This window comes from Nerophis lumbriciformis, linkage group LG23, assembly GCF_033978685.3.
Source record: "Nerophis lumbriciformis linkage group LG23, RoL_Nlum_v2.1, whole genome shotgun sequence".
NCBI classification, from domain to species: domain Eukaryota; kingdom Metazoa; phylum Chordata; class Actinopteri; order Syngnathiformes; family Syngnathidae; genus Nerophis; species Nerophis lumbriciformis.
In genome coordinates, this window is record NC_084570.2 from 10,273,240 (window position 1) to 10,287,500 (window position 14,261).

The 14,261-nt window shown below is 39.3% G+C and overlaps 1 protein-coding gene across 4 annotated transcripts in view; it reads left to right on the forward strand.

Moving 5' to 3' along the window:
- mcf2la (mcf.2 cell line derived transforming sequence-like a) overlaps positions 1 to 14,261 on the forward strand; it is a 141,944-nt gene that overhangs the window by 104,536 nt on the left and 23,147 nt on the right. For all 4 annotated transcript variants that reach the window (XM_072915865.1, XM_061985151.1, XM_061985150.2 and 1 more), the window contains 10 exons: positions 1,352 to 1,476; positions 2,441 to 2,555; positions 2,649 to 2,768; positions 4,578 to 4,769; positions 7,484 to 7,675; positions 9,347 to 9,500; positions 9,592 to 9,644; positions 9,711 to 9,790; positions 12,034 to 12,100; positions 12,201 to 12,316. In XM_072915865.1, the coding sequence (XP_072771966.1) occupies positions 1,352 to 1,476; positions 2,441 to 2,555; positions 2,649 to 2,768; positions 4,578 to 4,769; positions 7,484 to 7,675; positions 9,347 to 9,500; positions 9,592 to 9,644; positions 9,711 to 9,790; positions 12,034 to 12,100; positions 12,201 to 12,316 (1,214 nt within the window). The remainder of the gene's footprint in view (positions 1 to 1,351; positions 1,477 to 2,440; positions 2,556 to 2,648; positions 2,769 to 4,577; positions 4,770 to 7,483; positions 7,676 to 9,346; positions 9,501 to 9,591; positions 9,645 to 9,710; positions 9,791 to 12,033; positions 12,101 to 12,200; positions 12,317 to 14,261) is intronic.

The window sequence follows — 14,261 nt, forward strand, 5'->3', positions numbered from 1 at the left end:
TGTTTTACAATAAGTGAATTTATAGGTATATTAAAGATTAATGTGGTGTACAGCACAGGTGGGAATCTTTGGGCACTTCACGCTTCGATTACGATTAAATTAATAATCGATTATTGATGCACACTGCAAAAAGTCAGTGTTCATAAACAAGAAAAAAAAAAAGCAAAAATGAGGGGTATTTTATTTGAACTAAGCAAAATTATCTTCCAATAGAACAAGAAAATTTGGCTTGTCAAGACTTTCCAAAACAAGTAAAATTAGCTAACCTCAATGAACCCAAAAATACCTTAAAATAAGTATATTCTCACTAATAACAAGTGCACTTTTCTTGGTAGAAAAAAAAAAGAAGCCTTTTTGCTCAATATGTTGAAAAATATTCTTAAATTAAGTAAATGCTAGTGCCATTGTCTTGACATAATGATATGTGCTCGGCATCATGATTTTTGTTTTCATGCTTGAAGTAAGAAATTATTACTTTAAAAAAGTAGTTTTATACTTGTGAGTGTTGATGACACAGCTTTGCAACAGTTGATATTCTAGTTTCAAGCATGTTTTACTCAATATAGGTCATCAAATCTCAGCTACAAGCTGTAATATCTTACTGAGATCATTTAGGACCAAAACCCTTAAACCAAGTAAAAGACTCTAACATAAAATGTGCTTAGTGAGAAGAATTATCTTATCAGACAGAAAATAAGCAAATATCACCCTTATTTGAGATATTTAATCTTACTTAGATTTCAGTTTTTGCAGTGTAGTTTTACTTTTTTTTTATTGTCTGATTAATCATTCTTCCCTTGCAACTTTTAAAAACAGTGCATTTGTAATAAGAAACAGTTGAATTAATTCCCATTACTTTTATTGAATTAATAAAAATGTGTGCTTAACTGGACCAAAGTGGCCTAAAATTTTGAACCGTCTGCATGTCTTTATTTACAATTATCGATTGATGTTTACAGTACTAATCGGTTTTACAATCACCCATGTCCGAATAGAGATGCATCTAAAAATCGACCCCCCCCCCGCCCCTCTAGACTTAGACTTCCTTTTTATGGTCATTCAAATTTGAACTTTACAGTACAGATAAGAACAAAATTTCGTTGCATTAGCTCATGGTAGTGCAGGATAAAAAAGCAATAAGGTGCAGATATAAATAAATAGATTACTGTACAGATAAATATATTGAGCTTTTGCCTATGCATCCAGGTTTATGGATGTATATTATATTGTCTTTATATTCCAGCGAGTTAATCTATTTTTGGGGGGGAATTGAGGGGATAATTATGATACGTTCAAGAGTCTTACGGCCTCTAGTGTACAATATTTAGACAAAATGACATGTCTTTTCCAGGAGGACCTGCAGGTGGCGCTGTCTCAAGGAGGCCGCCTGTTGCAGTGCATCAATGAGCCTCTACAGACTGAGCCAGACTACAACATGACCCACGACGAGCTGGAAAATTTAGCCACTGTACAGCGGTAAGAGTTACTTGACGTTGTGTAAGCGTAAATGTTTTTCTCTTGAATGAATCAACTTCATTTAAAACTTGGATTTATTACAATTTTTGCTGTGGTCTATAACAACATGGCACACAAACAACTATCAGAAATGCAGCCAATATTACATGCAGATAATGTGTCATGAGACATGCAGATATAAATTAAATACACCGAGGACCTAAGTAAAGGAAATTAAATGAGCTCAAAAAGACCTAAAGACGAGGCATAATGATGCAATATGTACATACAGCTGGCCTAAATAGCATCGATTGCAGTCTTGCAGTGACCAAATATGCCTGATTAGCACTCCAACATGTCAATAACATCAACAAAGCTCACCTTTGTGCATTCACGCACAGCATAAAACGTTTGGTGGACAAAATGAGACAAAGGAGTGGCATAAAACAAGTGTTTCTGTGGCAGCGTGGGAGAAAGTTGTACATGTAAACAAACTACGGTGAGTTCAAGGACAGCTGAAATTAGGACAAAACGGCGCTCACCAAATACTCTCGTCAGTGAAGCATGTTTAATATAAACAGTGGGATTTCTAATAATTAGCAAGGTTTGTGTCATGGTTGTCCTCCTACAGAAACCACATTTAAACAAAAAAATGTTCATACATTTTTGAAAAAGCTCCAGGGAGCCACTAGTGCTGCGCCAAAGAATCGCTTGATTAAAGTACAGTGTTTTAACTTCCTATATTCAAAATGTGCGTAATTTTGCAGTGGCCAAAAATGTTAAATATGCTTGTCAAATAAAACTAATGCCTTGTTTTGAATGAATACTTAGGCCTACTACGCTACTGTATTTTAATGTTGGTCATAATGGTGGTACTTAGAGAGCGAAGTGTTTTCTGAGGTGGTACTTGATGGAAAAAAAAGAAAAAGTTTGAGAACGACTGCTCTAATGTCTTTTGATGATTATTGTGCATTGCCCTCCTCAGACTCCTAGGTCAGCTGGATGAGACTGAGACGGCATTTGACGATTTCTGGGAGCGCCACCGCACCAAACTGGAGCAGTGCCTGCAGCTTCGCCATTTCGAGCGGCACTTCCGTGAAGTGAGATGAGAAACAAAATTCAGGCCTCCGCCTGGAGGAGAGAACTCAGTCGCCTCCCAAAATGCTTCCCTGCTGCCGTGTCGTCCCTCGCAGGTCCGCTCCCAGCTTGACGTGACATCAGAGCGGCTATGCGGTTTCTCGGAGGTCAGCGTGAGCCCCGCCCATGCCGAGCACGTCCTCCGAGAGCTCAGCAGTCAGGAGGAGAAGGCCTGTGTAAGAAACACTCACACAAACCGCTAACGTGGCACAAAAACCCACCTTCTATGTACACAATATAAAATAAATGTATGGTTACAAAACAGTTTTATTGCCAATTAATGAAAGACAATTGATTATGATGAATATATAGAATTTTAACTTAAATCATTGTTACTGCGATTTGATGTGACTTTTTAGTTTTGTTAGCGATGAAGGGTAATTAAATAAATATTACAACTTTAGTCTAGCATACTTGCCAACCTTGAGACCTCCGAATTCGGGAGATGGGGGGTTGGTGGTAGCGGGGATGTATATTGTAGCCCGGGAAAGTTAGGGCTGCAAAGGATTCTGGGTATTTGTTCTGTTGTGTTTATGTTGTGTTACGGTGCGGATGTTCTCCCGAAATGTGTTTGGCATTCTTGTTTGGTGTGGGTTCACAGTGTGGCGCATATTTGTAACAGTGTTAAAGTTGTTTATGCGGCCACCCTCAGTGTGACCTGTATGGCTGTTGATCAAGTATGTCTTGCAGTCATTTGCGTGTGTCCGTAGAAGCCGCACACAACATGTGACTTGGCCAGCGCGCTATTTGTATGGAGAAAAAGCGGACGCGACGACAGATTATAGAGGACGCTAAAGGCAGTGCCATCACGGCACGCCTTCAATATTGATGTCCTGGTGAAATTCGGGAGGGGCACTGAAATTTGGGAGTCTCCCGGAAAAATCGGGAGGGTTGGCAAGTATGAGTCTATAGTCCATCTATCTAGCACGGGGGTCAGCAACCTGCCGCCTAGTCCTGGACCTCTTTCAGAGATGTGTGAAAATGGCAAAATATTTTGTTTTGATATATTTTCTGTAGAAGAACAAACATGACACAAACCTTCCTAATTGTTAGAAATCCCACTGTTTGTTATACATGCTTCACTGATGAGAGTATTTGGAAAGCACCGTTTTGTCCTACTTATTTCAGCGATCCATGAACTCATCGTAGTTTGTTTACATGTACAACTTTCTCCGATGCTGCCACAGAAAGACATGTTTTATGCCACTCATTTTGTCCACCAAACGTTTTATGCTGTGCGTGAATGCACAAAGGTGAGCTTTGTTGATGTTATTGACTTGTCTGGAGTGCTAATCAGGCATATTTGGTCAGTGCATGACTGCAAACTAATCGATACTAACATGCTATTTAGGCTAGCTGTATGAACATATTGCATCATTATGCCTCGTTCGTGGGTATATTTGAGCTCATTTAATTTCCTTTACTTATGTCCTCTGTGTATTTAATTTATATTTGCATGTTTCATGACACATTATCTGTATGTAATATTGGCTGCATTTCTCATAGTTGTTTGTGTGCCATGTTGTTCCAGACGTCACCCAGCTCGCAAAGATTGTAATAAATCCATTAGAAGAAGACAGCCTGCAGTTTCCTTTAACTTGGACACACACATTTATACCTTTGGCCATTCTGAGCCAGTCATTTCCAGACGTTATCTCATCCTGTGAGAAGCATCTGTTTTAAAAATGTGTAGAATAAAAATTAAACTAGAACATTTCTGTCAACAAAGATTTGCGTCAGCCTTTGATAGTAGGCTAATATAGAGACTTATATAATGTGTTGCCTTCATCATAACACTTATATAGGGCTTTTAATTTTTTGCGGCTCCAGACATAATTTTTTTTTGGTATGTTTGGTCTAATGTGGTTCTTTCAACATTTTGCGTTGCCGACCCCTGATCTAGCAGTAATTATTTATCAATTTCAATCCATTATCCAATGCTGTCTATTTGAATTCTAATCCTCACACCACTGATGTTCCAACAGGACGTTCTGGACTACGCCTTGTCGCTGGCCAGAGAAGGCGACGGGCTAATCGAGAGCTCCCACTATGCCGAGGACTCGATTCGGCCCAAGTGCAGCGAGCTGAGAGGAGTGTGCGAAGAGATCAGCTCCACTCTGAGGAACAAGAAAAGCTGCCTTTTAACAGCCATGGAGCTCCACCATGCTCTGGAGAAGGTACTGGAGGGTCGGGCTGCACGATTCATCGACATAGAATCAACATCGAGGTTTTAATTAGTGCGATAAATAACCGATAAAAACCCGTTTTTTCCCTTCACCGTTACCGGCATTTGAGTGACAGGACATGTTCGCCAGTCAGAATTGTGGAGCCTCGTGTCCTTCGCTTCCTGGCCAATCAAACGTGTTTAGCAAGATTGTGTTTGTTGCAGTGGAGGCAGCCAGTACGCTAAGGACAATCATTGGCACCTTGGAAAAAGTTTTGATGGTGACTAGTCCCGGGCCGATAGTCCATAAGTCAATCAATCAAACAATTAATGAAAATTAAGTCTAATTACTTTGCCTAAGCTGCTGTGTCCTTGTGTGTTTGTTTTCTTAGTCTCCCGCTTCAAACAGGGAGAAAGAGGTCTCACTGTCTGCATCGCCTCGAATAACAGTAGAATTAGCTGAACACAGTGAGCCCTCTTTTCACTCATTCGCAATCTTTCTCTAGGTGGGCGTAGAGCAAGACCGTTCGCTTACACACAGGATTCACGGACATTAGGATACGATAGACATAGGCAATAGGGAAAATACGATGTTGCAGGGCAGGTGTTTACATACAGTGACGGAAGTGAAACGTACTGAACAACAAAAAATTAGTAATAAATAGGGATGTCTACAAATGCTTTAAAATGTAATATCGGAAATTATCGGTATCTGTTTCAATATTATCAGTATCTGTTTCAAATAGTAAAATTCATGACTTTTTAAAACGCCGCTGTGTACATGGACGTAGGGAGAAGTACAGAGTGCCAATAAACCTTAAAGGCACTGCCTTTGTGTGCAGTCAGTCACATAATATCTACGGTTTTTCACACACACAAGTGCATGCCATGCATACTTTGTCAACAGCCATACAGGTCACACTGAGGGTGGCCGTATAAACAACTTTAACACTGTTACAAATATGCGCCACACTGTGAACCCACACCAAACAAGAATGACAAACACATTTCGGGAGAACATCCGCACCGTAACACAACATAAACACAACAGAACAAATACCCAGAACCCCTTGCAGCACTAACTCTTCCGGGACGCTACAATATACACCCCCCGCTACCCCCTACCCCCCCGCCCCCACCTCAACCCCGCCCCCCCAACCCCGCCCACCTCAACCTCCTCATGCTCTCTCAGGGAGAGCATGTCCCAAATTCCAAGCTGCTGTTTTGAGGCATGTTAAAAAAAATAATGCACTTTGTGACTTCAATAATAAATATGGCAGTGCCATATTGGCATTTTTTTCCATAACTTGAGTTGATTTATTTTGGAAAACCTTGTTACATTCTTTAATGCATCCAGCGGGGCATCACAACAAAATTAGGCATAATAATGTGTTAATTCCACGACTGTATATATCGGTATCGGTTGATATCGGAATTGGTAATTAAGAGTTGGACAATATCGGAATATTGGATATCGGCAAAAAAGCCATTATCGGACATCTCTAGTAATAAATACTACATATTGCGCACTAATGCGTATAGAGGATTTATGTACAATACAGGGGCTGAAAGTACATTTTTTGGTTTATTTATTTAGGATAACAGTTATTTACTTTTCAATTTCAGTACAATGGTAAACAATTCTACAGCAATGAGAAATAAAGGTTAGTGTCCTTTTAAATGGTTACTTGCATTAATATAATATATTATGAATACATTACAATATAATAACTGTACAGGTTTTTGGGGTTATTTCTTCAGTTAAAGAGCATGATGTTGACAAAAGCTCTGAGTCTGTCTGCATGAAGCCAAATATTTTTAAAGTACATTTTTACATATTATTCTAATGCAGTGGTTCTTAACCTTGTTGGAGGTACCGAACCCCACCAGTTTCATATGCGCATTCACCGAACCCGAACCGTAATCATAAAATTATGTTATTATATTAAAGAAATACTAATAAAGGTATATTTTACAAACAGAAAGTTACAGGAATGTACACATGATCCCATGTTTACATCTCATTGTGCAACATGTGAGTGTTTTAGTGGGAACTAAATGCGATTTCTGAAAGGGGTACACATTATTTCCAAAGTAGGAACCCCACCTAGACATATAATACTAGTACACAGCTCATGAAAAACAATATGTTATAGTCATTGTAAGTGGGCCAAAACACTTATATTAGAAAATAGTCTCATGGAAATGAATTATAATAATAAAACATTGAACTTGTTATTTAGTCAGGTTCAGGACAGGTGTGCTGCAGGTCTGACGTCGCTCACATGTGCTCCACTGAATGCTCAAGGAGTTTTTGCGTTTGCTCACACATATGGAAAATTAGAGGGATCATTGTTTGGGGGTATCCATAATACGCCGACAGGAAGAAGTTTTTATTTACAAGATGAGTCGGGTGTGTTTTGACCTCCGCGGCGGAGGCTCTGCCGAACCCCTGAGGCCCACTCACCGAACCCCTAGGGTTCGATCGAACCCAGGTTAAGAACCACTGTTCTAATGTGTGGCACCTTAACAAGAATAAGTTGGTTGACAGTCCGAAAGTAACATGTCTTCCTTCACTCATTATTTTTGCAGTTTTTATGCATTTTTATGTTTAAAATATAAACATCGAAAAAATCAATTTTGGAGAGAAAAATCACACGTCTGAGGGTCTGATTGTGTTTCTATGAGAATGTTTAAAGTACTCATAATGGATTTTTTTTCCACCAGGCTTCCCGTTGGTGCGAAGAGGGCATCTTTTTGTTGGCGAGCCAGCCCGTGGACCGATGTCAGTCTCAGGATGGAGCGGAGGCAGCCCTGCAAGAACTGGAACGATACCTGGACACTGCCCTGCTCCACACCCTTGTCGACTGCAGTGCCATCTGCTGCCAGTATGAGGCAGTGCTCACGCCTCAACTCAGGGTCAGTCTTACCTTCGATTACCTCCGCTTTGAAGGTTATACAGTGTCACCTTTTGTTTTTTATCTTTATTTTACTATGCCCCATTTTCCCTGCGATCTGGTTTTAGAGGAAAATCTCTGCCAAATGTTTGCCCTAGTTTTCATATACCGTCTCGGTTATCGTACTGCCAAACTTGCGCCTTCATTATTTAAACACTCCGTGAGTCCAACTATTTTCGTTACATATTTTTACAATTACCAATGATCAATAAATCAACAGTCAAACAATGTATATAAAATATTTTGCCATGTCCGTGCGTGTTTGTTTCCTTGTCGCTTGCTTTCAAACAGGTAACAAACCTGAGAGCATTCGTACAATAGCAGAATAAATTGATAAATGGAGTGAGCCCTCTTGTCAGTCATCCACAATCTTTGTCTCTTTGAGTGGATACGGAACTGTTAACTTCTGACATCAACTAAGTCTCACTTGTTGTTGGCTAACACCGTAACACAACATAAACACAACAGAACAAATACCCAGAACCCCTTGCAGCACTGACTCTTTCGGGACGCTACAATATACACCCCCCGCTACCACACACACACACACACACACACACACACACACCTCAACCCCACCCACCCACCCCATCTCCCAAACTCGGAGGTCTCAAGGTTGGCAAGAATGCTCTAGTGTACTCTGGACTGAAGCTGTGTGCCTTCATTGTTTTTGTAGCTGTTGTTTTGAGGCATGTTTAAAAAATAAATAAAATAATGCACTTTGTGAAAGTCAAAGTATAGTATTTCCCATAATTGTAGTGGGTATTAGGATTATCTCAGGGAGAGCATGTCCCAATTTCCAATCTGCTGTTTTGAGGCATGTTAAAAAAAATAATGCACTTTGTGACTTCAATAATAAATATGGCAGTGCCATGTTGGCATTTTTTTCCATAACTGGAGTTGAAGTTGTTCTCTTATTCTGGAAAACCTTGTTTTTGATTGATTGATTGAAACTTAGATTGCACAGTACAGTACATAATCCGTACAATTGACCACTAAATGGTAACACCCCAATAAGTTTTTCAACTTGTTTAAGTCGGGGTCCACGTTAATCAATTCATGGTAAAGTTAAATTGTTTAATGCATCCAGCGGGGCATCACAACAAAATTAGGCATAATAATGTGTTAATTCCACGACTGTATATATCGGTATCGGTTGATATCGGAATCTGTAATTAAGAGTTGGACAATATCGGAATATCGGCAAAAAAGCCATTATCGGACATCTCTAATTAAATCTATTTCTTCATGGAAAACATAGGAACTCTCGGAACGGACTACTAACAAATCTACTTTTCCACTTTGTTGTGGAAAAGTTATTCAGACGTCTCCCTCTTTTTAATGATCTTTAAAATCACGTCTTAAAACATATTTTTACTCATTGGCTTTTAATGCATGAGAGTTGTGGGATATTAATCTATTTTATTTTGTGTTTTTTATGTATTTTCTACATTTGTTTTATTTTTAAGTTAACACTGTACTTTCGTTAATGTCAGCTTGTTTATCAACTTGTATGCAACTTCCTGTGTACACTTGTTTTTTGAATGATGGGGTAGATATTTTTCCAAGGATGCTCCTTTTCAAATATCCAAATCGAAGTCAAACTTCATCTTCCTGGTACGTCTTCCATCAGGACCAGGTCGAGAGAGTTTTCCAGAAGCAAAGCTCCGTCCAGGAGATGTTTGAGAAGAGACGCATCAGCCTGAAAAAACTTGCCGCCAAACAGACACGTCCAGTGCAGCCCGTGGCACCGAGACCGGAAGTCAAGTCCCCGCAGGCATCTCCGAGTATGTTTTTTTTTTTATCAAGATGTGTTCAAAGACCGCAGTATTGTCCTGTAGACTTGCACAACATAACATTGTCCTTTCTTTTTGTCAGATCAACAGAGGAAAGAGAGGAGGTACTCTGCAGATAATGCCCTCTGCAAAAAGGTAAATGCCGTTCTGTCAATTAGATGGAAACCTTTAGGAACGACACTGAGGTTTTGTTTGCATTAGGTGGAGTCTCCTGTACACATTGGCGGCACCAGGCATGCCTCCCTCTCAGAGGAGGAAGAAAACCTGGCTGTGCTGCGACGGTGAGGGCCTTTCGACTTACGATCATTATTGCTTTTTTTTTGTTTGTTTGTTTTTTTGTGTCCTGTCCAGCTTCTCAGGCAAATCATATAGTTGATGTAGATGCCCATATCGGCTGTACACATTTACTTTACAAAAGAGGAGTGTGGGATACTTCTCTTGTTGCCTTATTTGTATTTGACTTTATTAAATGGATTTATATTATTATTTGGTGCAGCAGAGCGGGAGCAGGAGGGGATAGAAAGAGGGAAAAAAAGAAGACAGAGGGGAAAATTGCGTGGACAAGAGGGGTATAAGACAGAGAGACAACAACAACAACAGCAAACACAACAACAACAACAATAGAGCAACATCAGCAAATAGGATATGTACAAATATGATGGTAAAAGTGATAGCAAAGAAGTAGTTAGTGAAATAAATAATACAGAAATGACAATGAACATTATTACACTACAAATGGAGCAATACAAATACCAATAGAAATAGCACTATTGATAATGCGTATTAACAATAATTACCTCTATTATCAACAATACAATTGTTCAAATGCAACAATACGTATATGTAATAACTTGAAATACAAAAAAAGCAGATAAATGGAGGTGAAGAAAGAGAAGCAAACTGTATTAACCTTGTAGATTGTTATAGCAACCACAAGTTAAGCTTTGTCATTGTGCCATGTGTTACCCAGTTTCCCCCTAGGGCGAGGGTCAGCAACCCGCAGCTCTTTAGTGCCGCCCTAGTGGCTCACTGGAGCATTTAAAAAAAAGGATGAACATGGAAAGAGATGGGGGGGGGGAAATATATTTTTTTGTTTGAGGACTAACATGACACAAACCTTCCCAATTGTTAGAAAGCTAACTGTTTAATATGTTTGTGTGTATGCTTCACTGATGAGAGTATTTGACGAATTCTGCCTAGCAACAAGATACTTTTGACAAACACTTTCCTGTCTATTAATAATGATTAAATGTTAAATTAATAGATAATTAAAACAACACAACTAATAATGTGTAAATACAATAAAATAAATACCGTATTTTTTGGAGTATAAGTCGCACCGGAGTATAAGTCGCACCTACCGAAAAGCATAATAAAGAAGGAAAAAAACATATATAAGTCACACTAGAGCCCGGCCAAACAATGAAAAAAAACTGCGACTTATAGTCCGAAAAATACGGTAATACATAAATAATAAAATGCGGTGTTAAGTTATATTATGAATCATCAATCAAGCATTGAGTGGCACAGCTATGTGAATCACTAAACCGCCAATGGCTTGGTCTCATATGGGGGTCAGCAACATGCGGCTCTTTAGTGCCGCCCTAGTGGCTCCCTGGAGCATTTTTAAAAAAGGATTGAAAATGGAAAAAGGTGGGGGGCGGAAAATATATTTTTTGTTTTAGTATGTTATTTTGTTTGAGGACAAAGATGACACAAACCTTCCCAATTGTTCGAAAGCTCACTGTTTAATATGTTTGTGTGTATGCTTCACTGATGAGAGTATTTAGTGAACATTGTTTTGTCCTACTAATTTCATCGGTTCTTGAACTCACCATAGTGTGGACTGTGACACAACAGTTTGTTTACATGTAAAATATTCCACTCCTTTGTCTCATTTTGTCCACCAAACGTTTTATACTGTGTGTGAATGCACAAAGGTGAGCTTTGTTGATGTTATTGACTTGTTGGAGTGCTAATCAGACATATTTGGTCAGTGCATGACTGCAAGCTAATCAATGCTAACATGCTATTTACTAATGTTACTAATTTACTAATGTTTTTTAATGTAAAAATGTGTAGAATATTACATTTCAACATTTCTGTCAACAAAGATTTGCTTGAGCCTGCGACACAGTCATTTTGATAGTAGGCTATTATGGCTAGACACTTACATCATGTGTTGCCTTCATTATAACACTTATATATGGCTTTTCATTTTTTGCGGCTCCAGACAGACTTGTTTTTTGTAGTTTTGGTCCAATATGGCTCTTTCAATGTTTTGGGTTGCCGACCCCTGCCCCAGGGCAACAATGTTAATATATGTATGATGAAACGTGATTATATGCATGAGTGTATGTATGCATATGTACTTGTATGTGTACCATATGTGTATATGTATGTTTGTACAGTGAATGTACTGTATATGTACAGTATGTGTATATGTATGTTTGTACAGTGAATATATTGCGACATTATTGCTGTCAACAACCGATTGCAACAAGCCTGTTTGTGTGTCTTCCAGCCATGTGATGAATGAACTGCTGGAGACGGAGAGAGCATATGTGGAGGAGCTTCTCTGTGTTTTGGAGGTGAGCTTTCCTCAGGTCTACTTTGTTGGTAGCGGTGGTAGTGTCATGAGCGTTTCCTGCCAATAAGAGTTCTCAAAGTACAGTGGTTGTGTTTCCCCAGGGCTATGCCGCCGAGATGGACAACCCCATCATGGCTCACCTCATTCCCAGCACGCTGCTGAGCAAGAAGGACATCCTCTTTGGGAATATGTCTGAAATCTACCAGTTTCACAAAAGGTAAGCTTCTTTCACTGGAGAAGTAACTGACTTTTTCACTCTAACGTTTCTTAAAGGGGAACTACCGTATTTTTCGGAGTATAAGTCGCACCGGAGTATAAGTCGCACCTGCCGACAATGCATAATAAAGAAGGAAAAAAACATATAAGTTGCACTGGAGCTCGGCCAAACTATGAAAAAAACTGCGACTTATAGTCCGAAAAATACGGTACACTCTTTTTTTTTGGTCTTTTGTTCACAATCATTATGAAAGACATGACGGATGGATTTTTAAAAAATCATCGAGTGGTCTGCTGTTTCCTCGCTTCCCTGCACCCTGAAAATGTATTGTAGATCATAAATCATGCATCTCACCTGAACAGAAGAAGTCTGAGTAGGTATTCCGACAAGTTGGTACACTTTGACAGCCATTTAGGACACCGGACTGCCGAGGACGACACGAAAATATGCTTGGTTCTATTTTAAATCCACAATCACAAATGTTAAGTTTGAGTTAGTTCAACAATTATTTTAATTTGGAACAACAGATTAATACCTCTGTTGATCGATCCAGTTATCATCTAAGACATGGGTGTCAAACTCTGGCCCGTGGGCCAAATTTGGCCCGCCGTGTAATTTCATTTGGCCCTTGAGGCGATATCAAATTAACATTAGAGCTGGCCCGCCGGTATTATACAGCGGCGGTGCCGCTGTAACGCCGCATTCACCGCTAATACTCATACTTGCCAACCCTCCCGAATTTCAGAGCCCCTCCCGAAAATCTCCCGGGGCAACCATTCTCCCGAATTTCTCCCAGTCAACATTATTGGGGGCGTGCCTTAAAGGCACTGCCTTCAACGTGTTCTATAACCTGTCGTCACGTCAGCTTTTCCTCCATGCAAACAGCGTGCCGGCCCTGCCACATATTACATGCAGATTTTACACACACATAAGTGAATGCAAGGCATACTTGATCAACAGCCATACAGGTAACACGGAGGGTGGCCGTATAAACATCTTTAACACTGTTACAAATATGCGCCACACTGTGAACCCACACCAAACAAGAATGACAAACACATTTCGGGAGAACATCCGCACCGTAACACAACATAAACACAACAGAACAAATACCCAGAACACCTTGCAGCACTAACTCTTCCGAGACGCTACAATATACACCCCCGCTACCACCAAACCCCGCCCCCCAACCCCGCCCCAGCCCACCAAGTTAATGTTGATATTTGCCTCAGAAGGCTGCAAATAGAAAAGAGGCATTCAATTTTTTATTTAAATTGTATTTAATATACCATTGATGTTTTTTCGTTTGTTTTTTGAAAGTGATTTTGCACTATTAAGTTATATAAGTGTTGCTTGTTTCATATTCAGTGTTAAAGCAAATCAGTGCAGCAAACTGAGCAATAATTAACGTTTTATTCATGCACTTTCTCTTGCTACTTCAAGGCTTGAATGTTTGATTCATTCATTATTTTATTTTATTTTCAAATGTATTATTAGCCTGTGGAAAGTTTATCTTGATATTTACCTCAGAAGGCTGCAAATAGAAAAGAGGCATTCAATTTTTATTTAAATTTTATTTGATATGCCATTGATATTTTTTAATTATTATTATTACTATTTGGAAACTGGATTTTGCATGTCACTATAAGGTTATATAAGCCTTGCTTGTTCAATATTCAATGCAAAACTTGTTTGGGTCCCTATTAAAAGGTTAATTTGTTCAACCTTGGCCCGTGGCTTTGTTCAGTTTTAAATTTTGGCCCACTATGTATTTGAGTTTGACACCCCTGATCTAAGACTTTTAGCAAAAATGTAATCAGTTATATCTTTTAACGACTTTGAGCGGGTAATCCATGCTCATATTTCATCATGCTTGGACTACTGCAACTCACTTTATGTTGGAGTGAACCAGGCCTCACTCTCTGGTTTGCAATTAATCCAAAAT